The sequence below is a fragment of the Camelus dromedarius genome, chromosome 17 (assembly GCF_036321535.1).
Source record: "Camelus dromedarius isolate mCamDro1 chromosome 17, mCamDro1.pat, whole genome shotgun sequence".
Classification (NCBI taxonomy): Eukaryota; Metazoa; Chordata; class Mammalia; order Artiodactyla; family Camelidae; genus Camelus; species Camelus dromedarius.
In genome coordinates this window covers 20,506,112-20,531,227 of record NC_087452.1, presented here as the reverse complement: position 1 = coordinate 20,531,227, position 25,116 = coordinate 20,506,112, and the positions used below count along the sequence as shown (strand labels likewise).

General features: G+C 54.7%; 1 protein-coding gene across 3 annotated transcripts in view; it reads right to left on the bottom strand.

The window, feature by feature from the left end:
- Positions 1–25,116, bottom strand: part of LRIG1 (leucine rich repeats and immunoglobulin like domains 1) — a 210,042-nt gene that overhangs the window by 12,403 nt on the left and 172,523 nt on the right. For all 3 annotated transcript variants that reach the window (XM_064496328.1, XM_031470696.2, XM_064496329.1), the window contains 9 exons: positions 23,849–23,986; positions 21,464–21,607; positions 19,778–19,921; positions 17,366–17,509; positions 14,296–14,439; positions 12,198–12,278; positions 6,635–6,706; positions 5,754–5,825; positions 1,834–1,997 (listed from right to left, as the gene is read on the bottom strand). In XM_064496328.1, coding sequence (XP_064352398.1) covers positions 1,834–1,997; positions 5,754–5,825; positions 6,635–6,706; positions 12,198–12,278; positions 14,296–14,439; positions 17,366–17,509; positions 19,778–19,921; positions 21,464–21,607; positions 23,849–23,986 — 1,103 coding nt within the window. The remainder of the gene's footprint in view (positions 1–1,833; positions 1,998–5,753; positions 5,826–6,634; positions 6,707–12,197; positions 12,279–14,295; positions 14,440–17,365; positions 17,510–19,777; positions 19,922–21,463; positions 21,608–23,848; positions 23,987–25,116) is intronic.

Sequence of the window (25,116 nt, the reverse complement as noted above, 5' to 3'; positions counted from 1 at the left end):
TTGATTCCCTTTTATGACCTAGTAATTTTCAGTCCATTGTATGCCTGTACCAGATATTATTTATACATTTATCAACTGATGGGCATTTAAATCATTTCCACCTTAATGCCAGTATAATGAATGGTGCTATGAACATTCATGCACAAGTTTTTATGTGGACATAAGTTTTCGAATGCCTTGGGGATTTACCTAAGGGTAGAATTGCTGGGTCATACCGTCACTCTGGGCTTGTTTGAGATACTTCCAAACTCTTTTCCAAAGCAGCGACACACACCACGTTGCGTTCCCACCTGAAGTGTATGAGGGTTCAGATTTCTCTCCATCACACTTGTTGGTACCTGACTTTTTGATTCTGATTGTCCTAGTAGGTGTGAAGTGGTTCTGTTTCTATTTTACAAAAAAGCAGCAGTGGGAGAGCCCCCCAGAGCTTCAGACTCTCTTCTCCCGCAAGTGTTTCTGTGATACCCGTTAGTACTTGGTAACTGTTTGGGAGGGAGCCTGACTGACAATGTGGATGTGGGTCTGAGCAATGTGTCCTAGCTGCTGCGGTTCAGACTATGCCAGGGCCACAGGCAGGACGCTGGGTGCGGCGTGTCCCAAGTCCTGCCTTGGCTCACATCCAAAGGGAAAGCTCGTGCCCTGCGGCAGCTGAGTGGCAGGAAGGGGCCGAAGGCTCAACTTCAGGGAGCTCTACTGCAGCAGAACGGCCCGGGGCCAGGAACCCGAGGAACCATGGATGGCACAGCTATCCTGGGGGATGCGGGCTGTGGGCACAGTTCCCATGAGAAGAATAGTAAGAAAAAGCTCGGTACTTTTAAGGCTTCTTGCTGGACTGGATCAGGAGAAGGGAAGGCAAGCCTGCTCTCAGAAGTGGTGGTGGGCGGACACGTGGAAGAGGAGCCCTTGTGCCTGGACTTCGGCAGGCACACTGGCTACTGCTGTGCCCCAAAAGTAACAAGTGGATCACAGGGGGTTCCCCTACCCCAGGGGAGCTCCTGTTCGGGACATCACACCCAAGGCTTAGGGCAGACCAGGGGCACGAAAGGCAGCAGGACTCCCACCTGCCCAGCAGTTCCGGCCAGGACTAGGAATGCCCCCCTCGCTCCTGCTTAGAGCACAAACCAGCAACAACTCTAAATTGATCTCATTCTCTGAGCACATCTTACTGACCATGAAGCCGTGTGTCGTGCACGTCCGTGCCATGTGTGAGTGAGTGCCTGTGTGCGCGTGTGTCTGTGCTCAGCTGTTCACCATTTTCTGTGCTCTTTGCAACTGAAGTTGGATCCCGACCACCCCTGGTCAAAAACACGGCAAGCACCACATTCCAACAATCAGAAGAAAAAAAAAAGAATTTAAAGCTGTAAGTGCAGATTCCAGGGCTTTGAAGACACAGCAAGAGTGCAAGTCAACACGAAGGAATTCTTTTACTATAGTAACTGTTCTCCCGAGACTCGTGCTTTCCTGCATTTAACCTTTCATTCTTGGGGATGGAAAGAAACACACATTAAAGGCCCGGCCTCATACGCTGAGTAAATTCACAGCTCAACCCGGGCACCAGCGCCGTCTTGAAACAACACAACTATCTCCCTGTAACTGAACCAACTCAGGCTCCCCCCTGATTAAACGCACGCACTCCACAAACCACATAATGAGGCAACGGCACAGTAAATACTCCGTGTGGTTTCACTGGGAAATAAATTGCATCCAGCGGCTGATTGGTAACCATGGGTTGGGGTTGACTCTGATCACAGGAATCACTCCCATAACGAAGAGCTCCTCCTGGCCTCCTTGCCCTTGGTGAAAAAAAGTTAGAAATCACAACGACCGTCTTACCGCACACGAAACTGTCTGGTGGCACAGAGAAGATGCTCTGGCCCTTCAGCGACTCTGGGTGGGCGCAGGTGGCCGTCACGAAGCCCTGCAGCATCCTGCCCAGCAGCCACGGGGGCAGCCACTTCAGCTGGCAGTCACACAGGAAGCTATCACTGCTGATGTGGCTGAAAGCAAAACAGAAGGGGTGCGTGAGGCATGACCACAAAGAAGGGATATTTCCCCCTGCAGGGTCCGGAGTGATCCATCGCTTTCGACCGGCTTCTGTCGTGAACATCAGCAAGCTCGAAGGGGAGATGATTTTTGTCCCGGTTCCTCCCTGGGGACCAAGAGGAGTACGTACAATCTACCTGGAGGCTGTGATGACAGGCAGCTCTGGCCCAGCAGGTCAGGGTCTGCATGTCTAACGAGCCACCACACCTCAAGTAGCCACAACCCAGGGTTCGCACACGCGCTCAGCCAGCCGCTGCTCTCACGGGCCCCAGACGTCGTCTTCCGGCCTCTGACCCCGCCACACATGAGGAGCACCCACCGTTTCCCATCCTCCTGATATACGCTTGGAGCTTCTCCGCTCAGACTCTGGTCTAAATTCTGAAACGAGTCCTGAGAAGGGCTCTTTTTCCCCATGGCTGTCATACTTCTATTTGGCAAAGCTTTGTGTTTTCTTACTTCCAGATGTAAGCTCGCCCGCGTGCGTGCGTGCATGCGCGTATGTATCCCTGTCTGTCCACACCAGCACTGCTCACAAGGCCCGCAGAATCCGGCCCTGCTCCCTAAATAGTGCTCGTTAGTTAATTGCCGCTGCCCAGGGAGCATGAGAACGCACAACTTGGGTTCTGGGAGGCTCCAACCAAAACAGAGGATATTTTCTTTTTCATTTCTCAACAACTGAGGATAAGCTTTTTCAACAGAAATCGGAATCGCCATCTCAGCGGACATTCCTTCCCGAGGAGTCACTCGAAGATAAGTCAGCCGAGGAGCACAGCGGCCCTGTTCCTGGAAGACCTCCGGCCGGGGGCTGCAGAAGGGAGGGCAGCCCGCGACGAGGATGGAGACGGAGACAGGAGTCACTGCATGGGCTTCCCTGGAATAAACTGTCTCTGGTACGTGGGGATAAAGCGGGGCGCTGGGATGCTTAGAAATTCCACAAAGTTCCCGCCGGCTGATGCTATAGCAACAGCTCCTCCACCCACCACCTTCCTCAGGCCCGTGTCCTGTTTTCTTCTCTCATGCTCTGGCCTTCGTCTACTGAGTACAGAACCCGTCGAACTGGTCCCGGGCCAGGCCATGCACTGGACGGCACAGGCCCCGCAGCTGACGAACTTACATACACGATCTGCTCTTCCCTCCTGTTTCTCACCGTTCCCAGATGGGCGGGGCATTTTCATCCATTAAAATCATTGTGGAAAGTGCTTTCTCAAAGACTGAATAACTGAGCTCAGAGCCATTATAACTGGGATGCTTGCCCACATGAGACCTTAAAATCAGCGCTAGGTTTTGCATTTTTATTTGATGGGCTGGTAGGTCTGTCCTTAGAGACGTGGGACGCTGTTCTGCTGAGGAGTCACTGGAGGAGGCGGAGGCGGGGTGATGAAACACCCGCGTCCCACGCAGCATGTGCAGAGCTTCCCAGACAGGCTGTGGGTGGCGCTGGGAAGGGTGCCCGAGTGAAGAGAGGAAAGGGCCTCTCCCACTGTCAGAAGCACCTACAGCTTCCCAGCAAGGGGGCAGCTGATGCGCCTGCCTGTTTCTGCAGGAAGGCCTGGGCACTGCACCTCCAAGTCCAGCAGGTGACGCTGGGCCATCCCGTGAGACTTCAGGCACTTCTGCTGGGGACAGGGACATATTTCCTTTGAACCACAGAACAAACTGGGGAAAACAAATCTGACATTTATCCATGACCAGTAGTGTGCACGGAAAGGGTTAAGCTTCATATCACACATTCAGGGTATGTGTGGGGCCGAGCTCCCTGGAGAACCTCCAACCTCCTACCTGAAACTCCTCCAACAGAGGGGTCCCGACCTCAGAAGGCAGTTGGTACTTGAGGGGAAGAGGCTGTCCTAAAGAATGAGTTAGGATTATCCGGAGAGAAACGGAGGCAAACCGTGAGGGCCCTGACCTCCCCTCCACACACACGTTCCCTCCAAGACCAGGGCCAGCTGGAATGACTCGACGGGGGTCTGGCGGTGACCCCAAGGCCCTGCAGACTCCTGATGCTCTTCCAACTAGAAGTGCAGCCTTGTCAACTGCTAACAGAACGGCCGTCCGGGCAGCCGCCTCCAGCCATCCCAGCACCACTGGCTTCCATTGTGCATTTTTTATGGTTCCAACTCCAAGTGTGTTTCTAATCATCGCTCGTGGAAATTTACCCAGAGGATGACTAAGTGCCCAGCACAACCTGCCTTGATCTGATGGGGGAAGAAAATGACCAAGTGGGATTAACCATTTCTCCCATCAGAGGGCTGGGCCCAGGGCCCGCCACAGCTGGGCACATGCAGCGACTGATGGGAAGCCCAGGCAGGGGGGCCAAGGCTGAGTCCTCAGAACCACGCAGAAGCCTGGGGGAGAGGGGGGTGCCAGGCACCTGGAAGGGTCCAGTTATTCTCAATTAGAAAACCGCCTCAGGAAACCTGAGTTTATTGGAGGCAAAAAGGAAAATCGCTCCCTGTCCTGCCCTCTTTCTCTCAAAATACCCTCTTCCCTTTAATCAGATCCAACACTGTATTTGGGAAGTTTCAAAAACGGAAACACTGAAAGAAACGCACAGTGAACACTCACGGACTCACCACTTAGATTGTACAATGAACGCATTGCGATACCTGCTTTATCACACATCTATCCGTGGAGCCATCCTTCCACAAACTCCCATCCTGAGATCACAACCCTTCTGAGAAAGAACTGATCAACTCGATAGACTCGAATCTCACAGCACACTGAGCGGCGCACGGCAGGGCCCAGGCCGCCTCCCCTCCACTCCTGCACTCACCCAGAGGACCGTCCCCCGGGGCCTCTTCCTGCTGTGGTTTCCAGCTGCGGGGACTCTGCCTCCCTGTCTCCCCATTCCTACCCTTCCCGCCCCTGTCAAGGAGTGGCCTCGGGAACAAGGACGAGGTCAGGGTGCAGAGATGACAGCCACTGGCACCTGCCATCTTGCCAGAGCTTTAAGAATCCAAACCCAAAGGCTGCAGCATCACATTACCAGACACGGAGGAGAAGGAAACTTGGGTGTGGCTGCTTGAAGACTCAGACGGGCTCCTCTGCCAGAGCCAGGACACAGGTAAGCTGTCTAACCCATGAACCCGTGGGCCTGCGGGGCAAGTCCGCAGGGCAGCACTGCGGCCTCGGAACCCCCCAGGGGCCCTGGACACAGACATGGGCTGGGCGCCGCCTCGCTGCCCCACAGTTCGGGTGAGCATCCCATGGATAGCTCTGCCCCGGCCACAGCCCACCCAGCTCTTTAATACAGACCCTTCATTGTGGGCACCCCCAAAAGATGAAAACTTGTCCTTGACGTACTTAAAGGGCTGATTATCCATTTTACAGGAGAGTTTATTAGCAGTTAGTGAACCATAGCCTGCAGGCCCCCTACCTGTTTTTGTAACAGGAATTTACTGGCCCAAACCCACACCCTGTCGTCTGTGCGTTGTTTATGGCTGCTCTCTGCTACAAGACTCAAGTCGTCCTGGCAAAGGCCCGCCCTGCGGCCCACAAAGCTGAAAATATTCACTGTAGTCCTGGAAGAGAAAGTGCGCTGACCCCGATCCAAAATCTGCCCCCTACAGAGCAGGCTGAGACCATCTAACTTACACAGCAATAAACGATCACAGCAGTCCTGTGAAAGGGGGCAAGACGCAATGAAGGCACCTTTTACTCTGAAATTCGCTATTCTTGTTAACCAGGGCCACGGAACCCCAGGTACTTACAGCTCTTTAAGATTCTTCATCTTCACAAAGGCATCAAACTGGACAGATCTGATCGCATTCTGTCCAAGGTTTCTGAAAAAGAACACTCTCCGTCAGGCAAAGAAGCTGCAGTGCTCCTTCAAGTCAGCCACGTGTTTGCAGCAAGATGCTCAGGGATTTTGCCCGACAGCCCTGGTTCTGCCGATGAACCACAGGTACTAGCCGGACACCCATGTCCTAAGTCCTCCGCGGGTGGCTCTTACTTCACCCACAGCGACACGGGCACTCGGAATTACTCTGGACCCACGCCAGCCTTTAGGGGAGCATCAGCGCTCAGTCGAGGCCCGCTCAGCGAGTCAACAGGCAAAAAGCATTCCCAACAGAATTGCGGTTGCACTTGATTCACAGACAAACTAGGAGTCAAGCACGACAGGCGGCCCCTCAGAGGTGACAGCACGAGCTTCTCCGGGCCGGTTTCCCCTCCCTTCCCCCCGGGCTCTCGGGGGCGAGCACAGGAGGGAATGCCCAGCGACGCCCAGGGTGGAGTCAGCGCTGCGGGGCTGCTTTAGGGCGGCACCGGCCTGAGGAAGGGCACAGCGACCTCGTGGAAGTGTCGGGGGGCAGGGCCCGAGCAGGGGCGGGCGGCGGTGAGGCTGAGCGGGGGGACGCAGTGGGGCACATCTGAACACCCAGTGGACATACGTTCTGAAACCGTTCCTGGCAAATAATAGGGCACCACGAAGGCCAGAGATGAAGCTGACTTATAATGAGCAGGAAGCAGCTGGCATTTCCAAATAGCCTGTTTCTCGCTTTACAAAGATGCGATTAAATTGCTAGCAGACTTCCCCGGCAGCCGCACTTGGCAGGCCCGGGGGTCAGGGAAGGTCTGGCAAGATACTCACAGGTGCTCCAGGCCTTCCAGCCCCGAGAACGCTCGCTTAGCCACAGACTTGATCTTGTTTCCAAACAGAGTTCTGCAGTTTCCAAACAGCCAGGAACAGAGGTGAGGCGGCCGCGGGAGGGAGAGCAGCAGACAAGGGAGGGTGGGGAGACAGAAGACACAATTAGGGTGGTGCTATCTGGTAAGTCTGTCCGCAGAGAGGCAGGTGGAAATCTGACCTGCGCTGAGATTACATGTCTGAAGCAGGTGGGCCCTCCTCCTTCTGAAATAAAATACTTTTATCTTCATTAGAATTTAACAGTGATGACAGGTAGGAATTGCACGCATCGTCTCGCCTAGCAAGGCCCCTTGTGGTGTTAAGTGGGAATCACCCGGTCCAGCCCGGGCAGTCTCTCTCCAGGGACCACCCACGGGTGAGGGTGAAGTATGGCCCTGGTCTCGTGGATCAGGGGGTGAACTCATCACTGCTTTAGGGAGCGGAAGTTGGGTCTAGAGAGCAAGCTCTTGGGACTGAAAACTACCACCCACTTCTAAAAACTGCATTCTGGGAAAAAGGAACCCAAAGGAGTCAAGAGAAAGGACAGCATGCAACCATGGAGAAGGCCCCCAGCTCTCTGCACCCTCAGTGCACGTGGGCTGCGTGAGCTGCATCCCTGCCTATGGGAAGGCCCCTCAGCTGTTTAGTAAGAGCCCAGATTTTATATGATGCCAATGGCCCAGGGTTCGTTAAATCCATCCCACATAGACAAGTCCTCAAAGCTCAACCTCCAAGGCTATACAAGGCCTGGACCTGGACCATCTGCTTGTGAGAAGGGGTCCTGTCTCCACGCAACTCCGACCACAGTCTTGGCAGTGACTGCCAAGAGTTTTCTCAGAAACCAAAGACTGGCCCCTGCGTTGTACGCGTCGAAGGGACGACGGCCTCTTCCACGGGCTGTGTCATCCAAAGGAAAGAAGGGCAGTGTCTGGACGTGGGGTGGGGGTGGCCCCTAAGCGCCTGGACCCTGGGGATAAAAAGCATCGTGGTTTCAGTTTCCCTTCCCCCTTATTGGGTGCTTCCATGGGAGCCCGGGAAACTGCCAGCCAACAGCTGACGTCAGGCTGACGGGGCGGGGGCTCTCTGTGTGTCCACCAGGGTTCTCTGATGGGCAGGTGAGGAACAACATGGGCTGCTGGGAGTCAGCTCCTGGGACGTCTCAGAACCGCTGGTCTGGGCTAGGGACGCTGAGGAAACAAGTGCAGGTGGTTAGGGCAGAAAGCCTTCAAGGAAGCCCCGCCGGCTAAGCCCCTCACCAGGAGTGGGGACTCCTTGTCTAGATCACACTGAGGATCAGGGGAAAGATCTCGACTAAAGGCCAGCTCTACCTTCAGACCTGCATGTGGGGACCCACGAGGGGAAACGGCAGGCACCAACCCTTCCCTGGAAAGAGGGAAGAAAGACCAAGGTGGCACGACGGCCTGGCACTGCACACGTGGGCAAGTACCAGAAGGCCGCCTCCAGGGAGACGGGTGCACACGTGCAGCGGACCTAGCCTGCGCCCGGAGACCCGGGGGACCACCTGCTCCCCACACAGCTGCGCCCCAGGCTGCCTCAACCCCCCTGCGTCCCGACAGGCTTCTTCTCCAGGTCCTGGGCTGACGTGGCCCCACCAGGAACTCTGGTCTCGGCCCTTAGACAAAGCCAGCTCTGTCCCCAGCCTCTGGAGGGGAAAGGCGCACAAACATCAAACACCTCTTAGCCTTTTCCCCTCCTCGGAGGCCGCCTGCGCGGATGTGAAAACAACCTCGTCCTGAGAGAGTTTCTACAATCACTCAGTCTGAGGCTTTTATTCTAAAACAAATAAGCCAAACGCCCAGGAACCGGTGGCTACGCTACCTCGGCCCCCATCCCCGAGCGCGCCCAGCCAGCACTGCCCATGGGGCACTGAACCCCACCCTAAGCACGCGGCCAGCCTCCCACTTACTCACCGCCCCCCCCAGGCTCCAGGTCCCAGGAAAACGTATTGAACTGTTTAGTGAAGTCTTCCGTCTACGAGATTCAGGAAAAAAGCTGTGCTTTATTTCACCCGTTAAATATTAGTCACACTGACCTCTTTTACAAGGAGGGCAAGCTGTTACTCCTAATGGTGACAATCGCAATAAAACAAATTCCCAAGTTCTCAATTGTGCAGGGACTAATCATCTGGCTGCTGGATTAAACTAGGTCCTCACATCCCCCAGCAGACGTCTGGGGGCGGGGGCAGGGCTGGGCTAGCTGACTGTGACGGTTCCAATCAGAGGCCACTGTGTGGCGAGAGGAGGGCGGGGCCCAAGGACCAGGAGGACGCTCCTGCCGCCCCACGCGCTGGGGGCTCCTGGGACAAGGCTGCATCTGACCCAGGGCTCCCAGAGCAGGGCCCCGCATCACCCACATGAAGCAGACACCCTGGGAAGCATCTGTCAGGTCCTCTCCCTCATCCCCAGCCAACCCGGCCAAGGGCCTTCTGTCTCTCACTAAAGCAGCCCTGCAGACCCTGACCAGGAGTGACCGTGACCTGTGCACCCCGCCTCCAGCCATGAGCTGTGTCACTCAGCCCCTGCCCCCAGGGATGCAGGGAGAGAGCTGGAACCGCGGGGACACACCTGCATCCCCGCCGTACACAAGTGACTGACGCTCCTCTCTGCAGCTGCCCTGTGCTCAGAAAGTCTCCCTTCCCTCCTCACACGCTATGACGCATGGTGGGCCCCCAGCAGGTGCTCCATGAACATTCTGGAAGGGGCTGTCGGGTAGGAGGGTGATAATGCCTTGCCAGCAAGCTCTGGGTTGAAGAACTAATCCAGAATGGCTGTGTCTAGCAGCAGGACACATGAGGGCTGGGCGCTCTTCACAGAACGAAGCCTTCCATGGCTCTGCTGCTCACTTGTCCCTTTCCTGGGAAATGTTACAATTTTGGGCTGGCCTCAGGCACGGCAGGCCAGAGTGTCTCCACCTTCTCCTTCGAAGGAAGAGGCCTGGCCTCCACCTGTCAGGTGCTGCCATGGCCAACCCAGCCAGTCCAGGGGATTCAGAGCCCTGACAGCAGCCTCGTGGGATGAAGGCATTCGTGGGATCTGGCAGCTCTGGGGGGGCAGCTTCCTCCACTCAGACACCCCCCACATCTAATGGATCCAACAGACTCACCACCAGGCCGCTCCAACAGGGCAGGTGATGCAGTGTCAGCACCATGTCCAGGCAGTGACGCCGTGCCAGGCAGTGCTGTGCCAAGACCAAAGCCTTCCTCCATTCAGCGAATGTTGACTCAACACAATGAGCAATTAGGAAGGTGGGTCCAGGCCCAACAGAGGTTGGGGGGGACCAGCCACCCCTCACAAGGCAGGAAGGGCCTCCACATGCCGCTCACAGTGGTTTTTACCCAGAGCTGTGCACCAGCTTCACAGGAAAGCATTTGCTTTCCTTCTTCCCTTTCAACGTAGAAGATTTCATCCACCGTCACAAGCGGACAGAAGAGTGTCGTGCACCCGATGTGCCTGTCACACGGCTGCACCCGTCGTTGAATTGGCCAGACCTGCTTCATCTGTACCCACTTTCTGTCCCCACCCGGCTGGACCACTGGGAATCAGCAGCACACAGCTTTCTTCTTTTACCCAAGGAGATTCTTTGTTTTCTCTTGCAATGTAACCACGATACCATCCCACCTAAGTAACTGTATCTTTAATCATATTAAGGAATGACCATTACTGTCCCAATTTCCCCCAGTTGTGTGCATCTGGTTTTTTCAAAAGCATACAAAAGCCGCCAGCCCCAAGCTTCTGATCAGAATCCACCTCTCCAGGGGCCAGGCTGTGTTATGCAACCTGGGTGGGAGGAGACTGGACGTCACAGGTCAAGGTTCACCCACTGCTCCCAGGGAGCCCATGGCAAACAGCCCAGCACAAGCAAGGAACACGACGCTCGTGCCACCTTGCCGGGACCTGACGTGGAACGGCCGGACGTGGTCCAGCAGGTCAGAATAGGAGAAAACACTGAGGGGAGAGAAACAGGCAACAGGAAGGCGGCTCTAGGCTATGGACTCTGCAGCTTTATGCAGAACCAGGCGCCCTGGTGCCCACGGGGGTCTCACCCCCCCCCCCATGGCAGGGCTGAGCCTCCTGGAAGCCACGACACCCAGAAATGGCTCCAGGTTCCACCAGAAGGACATGTCTGTGAAGGACTGGATGGCATTGTCCACTGTCCCCACCACAGCCATCCATTAGTCACAAAGAGGCAGAGGCCAGGCAGGCACGCAGAGTGAGGCCTGTGCCTCATGGCCATCCAGGTGCCCACCGCCCCCTCCCCACAGCAGCCGCACCCTGAGCGCAGGCTCCCTTGATCCAAGACACCCCCGTCTGCTGTCCTGGCTCTTCCCAAGCTGGCTGGGAAAAGGGCCCAGGAGGTGGGGGAGGAGGCAGCATTTTTTTTTTAGGGGTGAAAAGACTGACAGGCCTTCCTGACCCACCCACAGCACACAGGGTGCTCGGGAAGAGATGGGGTCCTCCGAGAGCCAAAACGGTTTTCGCTTACTTGGAACTCTCAGAAGGATCAGAGGTGTGAAAAACCCCACTTTTCAAAACAAATTAGGAACATTAACTCCACAGAAAGACCCTCCCACCACAGACTGTCCTGGAGCCTCGCCTCCCACGGCTGCTTTCCAAATATTTACTTTACGCTTGTGCTCCGCCTGGCTCACTGTCACCGAAACAGGCCGGGGAAGATGGAGGGGTGACTGTCTCCTGTCTTGTCCTCCTCCAAACCTGCCCCGAGTCATCAGCGCTCCCATCCCCACTCCTGGATGCTCCTGGGGCGGCAGTACAGAAAGTGCTGGTAAGAGGCACAAAGAAGGGAGGACGAGGGACGCACGACGCGGGCTTCGGAGCCACACAGGCGACTCCTGGCCCTGCCGCCTACCAGCTGTGTGATCTCGGGCAAAGCTCCTTCACCTCTCTTTCCTCAACTACAAGAAGGTTGCATAACACAGCCTGGCCTCCTGAGATAGTTAGATATAACACACACACACACACACACACACAAAGCGCGCGCGCGTGCGCCTCACGAAATAACTACTGAATTCTAGAAGCTTAAAAAAAAAACCCCAAACACCGGAAACCTTGAATAAAAAAGAGCCACTGCACCACCCCCGGTAATAACTGTTTCCGTTTAAGATTATGACTGACAACAAAAATCCTGCCTGAAGACTCAAAACTGTCGAGAGTTGCTTGGTTTTAGACGTTTAGGATTTCTAGAAATTGAGTGAGAGGGCAAGACTCCTTTGAGCAAAGAACAAGAAAAAACTTTGGCCGTTTTTGCCTCAGTCCAGAGCGCAGCGGGAGAGCAGCCCCCACAGCCCCCACACCGGCTCTCTGGCCACAAAGACACCGACGCCCAGGGCAGCGAGGAGACCGCGGGCCCGAGAGGTCGCCATGTCTCCTGCCCTGAGTCGGGCTTTTCTTCCCAAACAAGAGAAGATGAGCGTGCAAGGGCTCCCCCGGGCGGGCACACGGCAAGGAGGTGTGGGGGCCGGGGAGCTGGCCCCACGCCTGATACTCACAGCTTACTGAGACCGTCAAGCCCCGTGAACGCGCCACTCGTGTCCTCGATCGTGCCGGAAATCTCGTTGTGGTCCAGATCCCTGCGGAGGAGACAGAAAGCTCACCATCCGGTCTGCAGTGGGAGAACAGACTCCCACCCAGGCGGCCGCCTGACACTCGCACCGTCCTGGGGTGTGCTAGGTGCACAGACGGAATGTCTGGTGAAGATGAGAGGCGTGACCACTGAGCCACCCTGCCCCGCGGCCTGCCTCTCTCAGCCCCTCAACAGACCTGACACACGCCTCAGACAACAGCATCCTGACTCCATCTGCTGCGCCCCTGTTGGCTAAGGCCAGCCCCAGGGGAAGGGGCACAGAGGGCAGGCACGGAGGGAAGTCTGCTTGGAATTCTGTCCCCAAAGAGTGGACTTCTGGCCACAGCTCTGAGAGTGAGCCTGAAAGGTGCCCTGCGGCTCCCATGTGCCTTCATAGCAACCAGGGTCCCTTTCCTGGACTTGATCGAGAAACCGCAGAAGGCATATGGAGGAAACGGTGAGGGAACAAAGAGGCACGGGCACGGGGCCCTCCCTGGGGCCACCACCATGCTGGCAAGTGGGTTTGGAGCCCGGAGCCCCCGTCTCCCCCTGGGGCCTGCACAGGTGCTGACTCCCAGCCAGGGACATCTGGGTGCTGAGTCAGACTTGCGACTCGCCTGCCAGGATGGGAAGATGAGGCCAACTTTTCAGCCCAGTCTCCTCCAACAATGCACATCACAAGGCCGATGACTCAGCTTCTGCCCTGGGGTTTCCAAGGGCAGGTCACAGCGCCAGGCGAGACGTCCCACCTGGCGACCAGGGCCCCCGGCTGCCCCGGCTTGGCCCTCTCCAACTTTCCACAAGGTCTCCTACACCTTCCTCTCCTAAGCCCTGCCAGGCACAGGCCAAGAACAGAAAGGGATGCTGTTCTTGGCAGCAGGGAGGGGAGCTCTGACTGCAAAGTGAAACACTCGCTCTGACCTTTATTTTACAGCAGGAAGCTCCGAGAGCCGAGATCCTGGGGCTGGAAGGGACTTTTCCTTTCAGTGGGTCCCTCCCTATTATCTTTGTGCTGAAAAACCCAGGACATGGGGCTGTGCTTTGTGTGCCTGCCCCCTGCTCCTCGCCTTGGCTGCCAGAGTTTTTCTCTCTTCTCTGGCTCACTCGGTCTGAATGTTCCTGGCCTTGTTCTTCGGCACTGCGAGGGCTCGGAGGCCGACCTCAGCTTGAATAGCCTGGCGTCAGGCCCTTTCACACCGCCCCCCACCAGCAACGGCCCGGCATTCAAGCCTCCCCTGCCCTCCCTGCCAGGTGCAAGTGCAAAGGCCTTCCTTCCCATCGCACACGAACAGGCCGCGTTTCCTGCAGGGGGCGCGCCTGGGAGGGAGGCCTCGGAACCCACAGCCACTGCCCATCGAAATCCAGACGCCCTTCTGTTCTTGCTGCCTGAAAGTTCTCAGAACCCAACAACTGAAAAACTATAACCCCAATAAAGCCCCCTGCAGCAACTTCTGACAACTTCTTCCACATTGTCGGGAACTTAGATGGAGACGACATGATTTTGTCAGAGTGACCCTAAAGAGGCTCAAGGCGGGACAGGATTCGCTCACCACCTCTCCGGGAGACGGGCGTCCTGCACACGGGTGAAGCTGCAATGCCAGCCCGAGACACGCGCCTCAGCACTGACCTGGCTCAGGTAAAAACACTCAGGACTTCAACACAGACGCCACCCGGGAAGGCGCAGGATGGAAAGATGGCCCACTGGCACCCATGCTGGGAGTGGCTGCGCACAGCCTGGGACGCCTTCCTTGCAGGACCCCGCGCCCCGCCAGGTGCAACTGCGGCACTTGGGGACAACAAGATTTCTGAATCATCATCATGTCAGGCACCACCCTGGGGAGCGTGACCTTTTTCGGCTCAACCAGCTCTTTTTTGATGTACTACATGAAAGTTTGAGACTCTGCACACACCACAGGGTCAGCTTTGGCCTCAATTCTGACTCAAAACCAGTGAGAAGAGAATTTGGCGGAGCCACCGGTTTGCTCTGTTCTGCTCTCCCATCAACCCAACGCTGAAGGACGTACAAGACACGCAGGCTCTTGAGTCCCCGGAAGGCGCCTTCCGCAATGTGACTGATGGAGTTGTGGCTGAGGCGCAGGATGCTCAAGCTGCTCAGGTCGGCCAGGCTCTCCTCGTCCAACCGGGTCAGATTATTGAAGGATAGAATCCTGAGAAAGGGAAGGGGAAAGCAAATGTGACCACTGGGTCACATGGTCGCCCTCTCTCTTCTCCTGAATGTGGAATCACGGCTGGCCAGTAATCTGGGTCAGACTGAGAAGGGTCAGGCCCACAAGAATCCTGAGGGCAAAAAGATCTCACAGCCAGAAACCCACTGGGGCCGAAACCCATACAGTTTGACTCCCGGAAGGAGGTCTGTAAACTGTGAGGACTACACAAGGTCACACAACAAAGACCCACAAAGTTCCATCCCCTTCATGCTCCTGGTGTCCATGGCTGGTCCTGACTGAGGCCAAGACCTGTCATGGCTGCAGCCTGATACTGTGGACAGGACCCCAGAGGGTTCTCACAGTGAGTAAGGGAGCCGGTTAGCCTCTCGAAATCGGCCAGCAGAGGGCACCACTAGCCACTGCCTGGAGCAAGCGTTCCTTCCCCAAACACCAGGCCTTAACCTGGGCAGCACCTGAGGGACTGGATTCTCCCATCTGGGTGTCCCTGCCCTCACCCATGCCCGCCTTTTACCGTGATCCCCCTACTGTAAGCAGGACAGGGAACATACCCCCAAATCACCCACCTTCCCTGAGCATCAGAATCGAACCTTCCTTCCTTCCAGCACACCCTCTGCACCTCGGACAGCCCTAAGCTGCTTACTTAGCATATCTGTCAACTGTCGTTGAAAAATGGGAGCTTTGGGCTGGGGCAGGAGGAAGGAAAATAAATTTGGAGAAGATTAGTAAGTTTTCAAAGGTAGCAGGGAGTGACAGTCTTTCTCCCCAGGAGAAATAAGTCATGGTGTCTGTCACTGGCAAAGACCTGGCAGGAGACCAAAGTTACATCCTCACCTGCAATTAAAGAATTTAGCTTAAAGGAGGGGCGGGACACACATGCTGCAGAACAACCCTAAATCTGGCTCCAAGGCTCCCTGGGTGTCAGGCAAACTTCCATGACCCTCTCCGTCCCTTCCGAAGGGCACAGGGAGCGTGCCTCTCACCACTGCCTCAGCACCAGGGCGCGCACACCCGCCACGACCCAGGGGCGGCTCCTCGCCTGAGCAAGTGTGTGGGCTAGGGCTCAGTGTCAGGGCGGGGAAGACCTCATTTGTTTCCCCCGGCTCCCGGGCCTGGACAGCAGGAAAACGTGGGTCCTGCAGGGAGCTCCCTAGTGGGTCACAGCCTACTGAGTGCAGAGCCTTTCAGAAGCCATCCCGTTCCACGTGAGAATACCGGGCAGCTGCAATGCCTAGATGGTCAGGAAGGCAAACTCAAAGGGTTAACATACCCGCACAGTCACAGAACCCAAGGAAAGTGAGCCTGGAGGCAAAAGGCAGGACTATTGATTTTTGCATTAGGTAATGAGAGACTCACTGAGATATAAACTCCAGGTCAGTGTGGGGCGGGTGTGGAGGGGGTGGGGGAGGATGGCACAGGGGGCAGAATGAGGGAAAGGGGGAGAACGTGAATGAATAGATAAAAACACCAACTGCAAGACTCAGCATGAACATTAAACATATTCTTAAGTTTGCCTGGTGAGGTCAACAGACAGACAAGACAGACAAAGGCCTGGCCCCCTTCATCATTCACTTCAGTGGCTGAATCTTTTCCCACAGTGAAGCCTAGAAAAAAGGAAAACCCATTCAACCTCTCTTCAAAAAAAAAAGTAAAGGAACATACTGGACTAGACTAGAATGGAGAAACCTTGAACATATAAAACTGAAACCAAAACCATGGTGAGGAGCTGCTTTTTTCCTCAAGAAATCTCAACCTTATAGACATGGGGCTGTGTCCTCCATATCCTGGGCCATCCCACTTCCATGAGCAACAACCCACCGGGACATGGCAGGACAGCCCAGGCCCCAGCCCTCCCCACCCAGGAGAGAGCCTGTCGCTCACTGCTGGTGTCAGGACCCGTAGGCCCCAGCGCAGCAGATCCAGCCCCGGCCTGGAGGCCTGTCTGGGGAACCTCTTTATGCAAAGTGTACGCACACATTCCTGCTGGCACAGGAGCCTCCCTAACAGACGACCAAAGGGGACGCAAGTAGGGGAAGAAAAGGTGCCTGGGCTACATGTCTGAGGGAAGGACGGGGGGAACTACACTGGAGCAGTTCTCCCACTGTCCGTGTGCCAGCTCTCGGGGTCACTGTCCTTTCTGTGTTTGAGCCCAAATACGGGCATACCTCGTTCATTGTGTTGCTCTATTGTGCTTTGTAGACGCTGCCTTTAAAAAAAAAAATGGAAGGTTTTGGCAACTCTGTGTGGTCAGAGGATGGAAAGCATTTTTGAGCAATAAAGTATTTTTTAATCAAGGCTGCCCATCACTTTTTTAGACATAATGCTACTGCAAGCTCAATGGGCTACAGTGAAGCATTATAGATGCTTTTACATGTGCTGGGGAACGATACCGTATCACAGTATTTGCTTTACTGTGGTGCCTGGGACTGAATCCGCCCGTGGGCCCGCTCACTACAGACACGCATGTCACCTGCTGCAGCTGCTCATGCGCAGACGTTCTTGAGAAGCGGTACCTAGCGGGGAGGGTACAGCTCAGGGGTAGGGCGCATGCTCAGCATGCATGAGGTCCTGGGTTCTAACCCCAGTGCCTCCATTAAATACATACATACATACAGCAATAAACAAACCAACCAAAATTACCTCACCCCCAGGCCCCCTCCCAAAAGAACAGCTGTCCTTCACAACAGCCCCTGCTGAACTGAAACAGGATGCAGGCTGGAAATGAGGTGGGAGTCAGGCTCCAGTGACTGAGGCCCGCGGGGTCTCCCTCCAGGCCCGCCTAGGGGGCTCCATCCACTCTCCCCGCAAGCTGGCTGGGCTGGGGGATGTGCCAGCCTCGAGCCTCCCTGGAGGAGCCACCACGTGTCTGTGAACACTGCTACCCACAGAGCGGAGCGGGGACACTCACAGCTCGTGCAGCTTCTGGCAGAAGCTCCAGCCGTCGCGGTTGATTCGGGAGATGGAGTTGTTGCCGAGGTGGAGCTGGTGCAGGGCCGAGAGTCCATAGAGCGAGCCGCTGTTCACCTCCGCCAGGCTGTTGGACTCCAGGTGCCTGCAAGGACAGCCGCACAGGGTGGGTGAGGACGGACCCCCAAGGGGCGCACCCCCCCACCCCCCGAGCAGCCAGCCAAGGGGCAGCTTCCCTGAGTCATAGCCCGGTTGGCACCTAGGATCCCACAACAGTGCCGAAGATGTGTGAGATGTGCACCTACGTGTGTGTGCATGTGCGCACACCTGCGCAAGGGGTGGGTAGTGACAAGCAAAGCAACGCACAGGGTGCTGAGGACCCAGGATGCTTTAGATGTTCAGAGGCCAAGGGGAAGCTTCTTAGAAGCGAACTTTTTAGCTGAGTACAGGCGAACCAGGCACACTTGTGGGCAGAGGAGCTCCGAGCAGAAGGCGGGGCCCATTCAAGGAAGAGAAAGATGAGAGCCGGGGAGCAAGCTCTCGTCATTATCCCCATCTTTCAGATGCAGAAACTGAGGCTGAGAGAAGGTTGGTAACCTAAGACCCTTCCACAGCTCAGCCAGCCCTGAGGGGCCAGAATTCAAGCCCAGGTCTGGCTAATAACCAATCTGGGCTCTGGACTCCCAAGCCAAGACACACAGCTTTAGCTCTGGGGACAGACTCCTTGGGTTTAAATCTCAATTTTGCCACTTGGCTGGGAGAGCCTGAACATCCAACAAGCGGAGGTGCCCAACAACTCCACAGGGCTGTTGTGAGACGAAAAGGCAGGTCAGAATCTCAGCACTGTGCTGAGAACGCAGCTCCTGCTCGGTTTCTAAAGTAAGGACGTCACTACTCCCCGGCTTCTCGATGCCACACAGCCCGGCCACGGACGCCGCCGCCCCACGGGACTGGCCTCGTGAACACAAGCTGGTAATTCAAGTGCTGCGCCACATTCAGTACTATGAGGGCTTCAGGCAACCAGGTTTCGCTTTCACCCACCTTACTTTCTGCTTCTGCTCAAAAAATAAGCCCTTAATTTACAAATAGCCTCTAAGGCAACTCTTTCTTCACCCCCCAATTTGTATGAATGCGTTCAACATAGAGACTAAACGGTATGTGCTACCCCATTTTGTCCTGAGAATTCTCTGGGCCTCCCAGCTCACCCAGCACACGACCATGTAGGTTTCAAAGTCCAAAATGACAGCTTCAAGGATGTTAAGGAAAAGTGTTCTTGAATATGTAAAAACAGAGGTAGAGCCACTCACGGGTGAACAACGATGAGAGGAGGAAGCAAAACAATGGTGCTCACCGTCATTTTACCGTGTGTGTGTGGGTGTGTGTGGGGGGGGCGTGTGGGTGTGTGGTGTGGACATCAACATTCAGTTCTGATAATGAGGACAGAGAGTTGATGGAACTAGACCTAGAGTTTTTGTTTTCTGTTTCAGTTGCAAAGGTAACAACTGAACGACATAAATGGAGTGATGTGGCTTGGAGAGGCTGGAAGCGGGTGCGGGTGTCTTGAGCAAGTTAAACCATTGCCTGTAAAGCAAGAAATCTCACGCTGACACGTTAAGATAGTGGTGTAAGTGTATCGACTGGGAATAACCACAGGCAGAACTACAGAGAAACACAAAAAAAAGAAATGATGAGTGAGGGCGAGCCTCTTGGGAGTGTAATTGGGGGAAAGAGAGAATGGGGGCTTGGGGATGGAGGGTAAAGACCGCTTGTCTTATTATCTGATTTTACTCAATTACGAGTACACGTTTCTTTTGATAAAAAATAAACACATTGAAGTGTTTAAAAACTGAAGATCCGTGACTGCCTTCTCTGCCCCCAACTAGATGGTTTTCTGTCGCCGCTTTCTGTGGCTGTGGCAGGCAGGCTCCACATCTGGCTGGAGCGAGCGCTCCCTTGATAAAAGTGGAACATCTGCACGGAGCGGCTTGATTCACTCACGAAACATAAACAAATCTCTCAGGATGAACTAGACATTTCTGGCCCACCTGCACATCAAGGACGGTCAAACCCGACATAGGGAGAGAAGGAACTTCCTGGGGTGAGTGGGAGCAGGGAGAGGATGTGGGGAGGGAGCCCACGGTTTGTTCACCAAGGAGGCAGGGGCGGGGGGAGTGGAAACGGGGATAGGGAGGCGGCTCCAGCAAAACAGCCCTCTCCTCCACCTTCACCCGCCAACTCACTCTCCCGCATCCACTGGCACTCCTGCTCAGAGATTTTCCTAAACTGCAAGGAAAACCCCTTGAGGTGTGGCAAAGTCCCCCAAGACACTGAGTGGGGAGGGGCTAAAGTCCCGCAGGGCAGGGGGTGGGGTCATCACACTTGTGGCGCCCTCTGCCAGCCAGGCTGCACTCACAGCACGAGCATCCGGGACAGCCCCCAGAAGGCCCCGTCCGTCAGCCTGCTGATGTTGTTTCGCTGTAGCTTCAGCACCTCCAAACTGTCGAGCCCCTGGAACGTCAGGCCCTCGATCAGCCGAATCCGATTCCGATTGAGGTCCCTAAAGAGACAAAGTCGGCGATTCAGAGCATCCCCTGCACACATCCCATCTGCAACCATCCCCACGAGGGCCCCGGGGAAAATACCAGGAGGAGGTCCCGGTAAGCATGGATGTGCACACTGACACTGACCCTGACCGGGCACTGATTCGGAGAGAACGCGGGGCGCAGAGCTCCCCAGAGGCCAGTCCCACCACGCCCCACCCCCCGCCACGTGATGAGTGCTCTCACTTCCTCCCCGCACTCCCATGACTCTGCAGCGAGGAGGTGGGTGTGACTCAGGATGTGAATGTCCTGGGGGAGCTGTCTCCTAACTCAGCAGCAGAAACCCCCACCAGCTGCCTCAACCCAAGAAAATCCAACCACTGGCCATCAAACAGCAACACCTCCCGCCGAGGCATTAGTCGAGTCTCCATTGACTGAGAGACGTGACTACACTCCGGAGGTGGGGCGGGTTGACACACTGCGAAGCACACATGTGGGCTTCCAACCCCGGTGTGATGCAACCTCCGTTAACCAAAAGATTTCAGGAGTCCGGATGGGCTGGCTCCACCAGTAACACAGGGGAAAGGGGCGGGAGAATACGGCCTGACCAGAAAGTCCTGGGTTTCCCCTAAATACTTTCACAGTGTCTCATGACCCAAACAACCTCCTGAGCATCCAGAGAGCTTCTCCAGGAGCAGAGAGAGCACGGCTGGGCCCCAATGCCTGGGGTGTGCTGGGGAACCACTGCAGTGACAGCCTGGGGGCGCACCCCACCTTGCCAACAAACCTGGTCATGAACAACTGTTTTGTTCAGTTTAAGGCAAATCTCCAACATCAGCTTATTTTCCTGAGATACACCCTTCTGCTCCAAAAAAAAAAAAAAAAAAAAAAGGAGGAGGGGTACACAGGAAAACAAAAAAACAGGGAACGAACATTCTATCACGTTCTGGTAAATAGACATTCTTTTGACTCCAAACCCTGCGCCATTATAGGAAGGCACTCAGCTGTGGTGGTCAAAAAACTAAAAAAAAACACATCCTTTCTGTAAAAATAAAAATCATCAGTCAACTACGTTGAGACTGAGGAGATGGAGATGGTGGCCCATCTCTTGCTCCCTACCTCTGAGGACACTGACTTCCTCTCAAACTGCTCAAGGAGCAGTGGACCCCATCACGCCCACAGCTGGGATTACACGGGTGCCTTTAAAAAAAAACACCCAAACCTCGAAGATAAATAAGGACCCCAATGCACACAGCCGAGTGTCGGCCGAGATCACTACGTAGCAGGATTCTTATGCATTTTGGAAAGTGCCGGCGAGGACAAGCGTGTGTGTCCTCAGTGACCTTTTCTCAGCAACCTGAGGCAGCCCACAGGCACCAGACCCAGCTTCTAATCTGCTTTTATTAGCTGTTGCCGCAGGGCCATCCGTGGTAGTTCACGCAGAGCATGCTGGTGGGGCGGAGCAGGGAAGGGGGTGCGTTTGGAACAAGGTCCCGGGGGAAATCAGGCCTCCATAAAGTTTGGCCAAGCTTAACTAAAGTGCGGGGCTCTGTACTCACAGTTGTGTCAGCCGGGGTAGCTTGAATGCTTTCACAGGAAGCTGAGTGAGCCTGTTTTTGCTCAGCCGAAGCGTGAGCAGTGACCTTGACAGACCGTCAAATGCTCCCGACTCCAGGGTGCTGATCCGGTTGCTCGCCAGGTTGCTGAAATTGTTTGGGAGAGAAAAGGTGGGGGTCAGGAGAAGGCCTTCCTCATTCTGCTACAGACACCAGACCTGACTGCGCTGGGAAAAGGAGCTAAAACACACCCAGATGGATGGCTTTCCAGTGAGACGTTTGTCATCCCAAGGCTGCAAAGCCCATCATCACTCCCAGACAGGAGGGCCAGGGGAACACGGCTATCAGGACCGCCCATGGGAGTCTTGACGGAAGCCCAGGGCTCGCCATGCTTGTGGTCGGTGTGGCTATCGGTGTGGCTACCCCAGGAGAGAGGGAGGTGGGGCTATGCCCTCTACCCCAGCCGTCCACACACCCCAGCCGGGAGGCCTGCAGGAGTCCCTCCTCACCACCTGCTACGCAAGGGTCTGAGTTCAAGGTGGGCGGGAAGAGCTTTAGTTAGCAGAAAGTCCACTGCGAGGCAAGATCAGAGTGGATAATTTGAGGACACAGCCTTTAATTTTGAAGCGGGTCTCAATGTACGATTTATATAATAAATGTGCATAAACCAATTCATATTAATGATCTTAAATATGTCAAAGAAACATTCTAGTTATGGAAATCTGCAAGAGTGGTTAACAGGGAGGAGAGGGAGGGGGAGGGGCAAGGCATGGGGAGGGGATTAAGAGGTACAAGCTACTGTGTATAAAATAAATAGGCCACAAAGATGTATTGTACAGCACAGGGAATGTAGCCAGTGCTTTAAGAACTATAAATGGAGTAAAATCTATAAAAATTTTTGAATCACTGTTCTGTACACCTGAAACTAATACTGTAAACCAACTAAATCTCAATAAAAAATTTTTTTAAAACAGAGATCTGCATGGAGTCCCTTTAAAAAACAAGCAATACTTGCAAAGGACATCCACTTAGAGGGTATGCAAGCCCCCCCCCCCTCAAAACACACTGCCCTGGCAGCTAAGAGCTGTAGATTTCTGTTGCATGTAAATTATATCAAGTAAGAAAAAAAAAAAAAAAGAGAGAGAGAAAAGGGGGTAACAATTTGGTCATTCCTCTGAGAAGTTACCCTCAACTCTCTCCTTCCAGCCTTCCCCAGGCCAGTGATGCTTTTTGCAACTTAAGCAAAATGGAAAAGGACCAGACAGGACGTTCTCCATCAGAGCAGGGCAGCGAAGAAGGCATTTTTTTGTCTCCACCAGACAGCGGCCAAGACAGGGCACATTAGGATTCTTTGCAAATGGACCTGGACTGTTTGTTCTTAACACTTCAGATTAAAGAACAGTCTGTGTGCTGAAGATATCCTGGCCAGCATCTGCCAAAATAGAAAGTCCTCCCTGCTTTCGTGCAGCAAGAAGGTCACTGCAATTCAGTTTAGCAGTTGTGGTTTCTTTGTCCCAAGCAAGGCAGTGCCAGGTGGCAGCTGGACCCCTTTGGAAAGCCCTCAAGGGGGACTGAGCACCACTACATCGGCTTACGGAGTGGCCAAGGCCACCTGTTTCCGGCTCTCGCCCCTGGATACAGCCTGAGAAAGAAACCATGCCTCTTCTTGTGGTCTCAGAAATCTGTGTGCCTAACCTTGGCCTCTGCACAGACGGGTCACGTTAACCCCTCAACCAGCCTCACAATCGATCCCCCAAATATTCGCAGTAATAATGCAGGGAACTCGCGTGTCCCCTAACCTGTCTCTTTAGCCTGAGATTTCAACGTTTTCCCCAAAGCAAGATTTTCCTTCCATCTACCATCGGCTAGCTGTGAGACGGGCACTGGGATGGGAAGAAGAGAAACAGCTCAACAAAGTGATGGAGAAGGTGGAGAGAACTCAGAGGATGGATAAGCCCTGACCGGCTGAGCCTCAGCAGAGAGGTCTCCCTCCTACGTCACTGCTCTAATCACCCCCGAGCATGTCTCTTAAGCTTTCCTAGGAGGCAGCCCGGTGAAGGGGACAGAGAAGCGGCTTCATGGCCAATAGAGCCCTGCCTTTAAGGGCTAGATCCTCCTCTTAAGGGGTCAGTCTGTTAGGTCATTTCACCTCTCCTGGCCTCAGCTTCCGCACCCACCTGTAAAGTCAGGACAACATGCTGGATTTGGAGATGCTCCCTAAACAGGCTCACAGAAGACAATGGACCTGGGTCCCCTGCCCCTTGCCCTGCTGGGAAAGACAGAGGAGGCCTGCGCCTGTCCTGCTGCCGCAGCCGGACCACAGAGAAGAGGAGGTAACACCCACCCGCGTCCAGACCTGGGCTCTGCCGACAGAACAGAGGCACTTACAGCTCCTTTATGGGCAGCCCGTGCGGGAAGCAGGCGCCCCGGACCTCCGTGATGTTGTTGGAGCTGAGATCCAGCACTTCCAGGGACAGGTAGGCCTTCAGCTGACTCCCCTCCACACTGCGGATCCTGTTGTGTTGCCTACGACACACAGAGGGGCATGACTTGAGCATGTCATTTTGCAAAGAAACTACTATTTTCCTCCATTTCTTCCAGACTTTTTTTTTTTCTGAGCTGTTTTGCAATTCCAGAAAAATACCAATGCAGTGACACTCTTAAAATGAGATCACTCATCCTTCATTCCGTCAAGTTACGTACAATCTGCAGGCCAGGAGCTAGACAGAATGTCAAAGTCTTTGTCTGTGACAAGTTTGTCTGCCCAAGTGTGAAGCTCGGTTACTCTCCGCAAGGACAAGAACACATGGGTGGTATTTTGGACGTGTGAAGACCAGCCTGGCAGGATCAGAACTCAGAACTCACAGGTACACTTTCCCATAAAGGATGTGCCTGGTGTAACAAGCCCACATCTAGAACCTTCAGAACCTAGTCCAACTCCACCACCTACAAGAATGCAGGCACCAGAGCCCAGAGTTCAGTTTAATCCAGCCTAACACATCATTAGACACCTCAAATTTTATCGACACCTGCCATGAACCAGGCGTGGTGACAGGCACAAAGGATGGGGGAAGCAAAAGACAAAATCCTGACAAGCTACTAAGGGAAACAGGAACTCAGCACTGGGTCCAATGGGAATGGAATCCACTGCACCTCCTGACTCCACTCCCTTGACAGGTCCGTTCTTCAGTTTCCTCATCTGGAAGACGGGGCCAAACCCGTTACTTCAGGGATACAGATGATCCTACCTGAACCACACTGACGCGTCCGGAAGACGTTCCCGTGGGTGTTTAGTGTTTATCCCTCTCCAAGGCCTATTTGTACTTTAACCCTCTTTCTGAAAAACCCCCAGTACAACCCACTGACCAGTATTTATTAATCAGGAGAAATTCAACAAATGCCAACCACGGCTGGAGGGGACCGGCAGCCCCCTTGTGGGTGTAGCGCTGCCTGGCAGATTCACACCCCCACAGCCCCGATCCCGATATTCGGGTACTTCAGCATCCATGTAGCGCTGGGCCTCTGGGTTCCGGGCTCTCACTCCGGTCAACTTCTAAGTCAACAGTGTTGGGGGCTCCGGCCAAAGTATTCTCGAACACGACCCAAGCGAGCCAGGCGTTGCTAACCAAGCGGCATCTCTTTTAAACAAACACTTG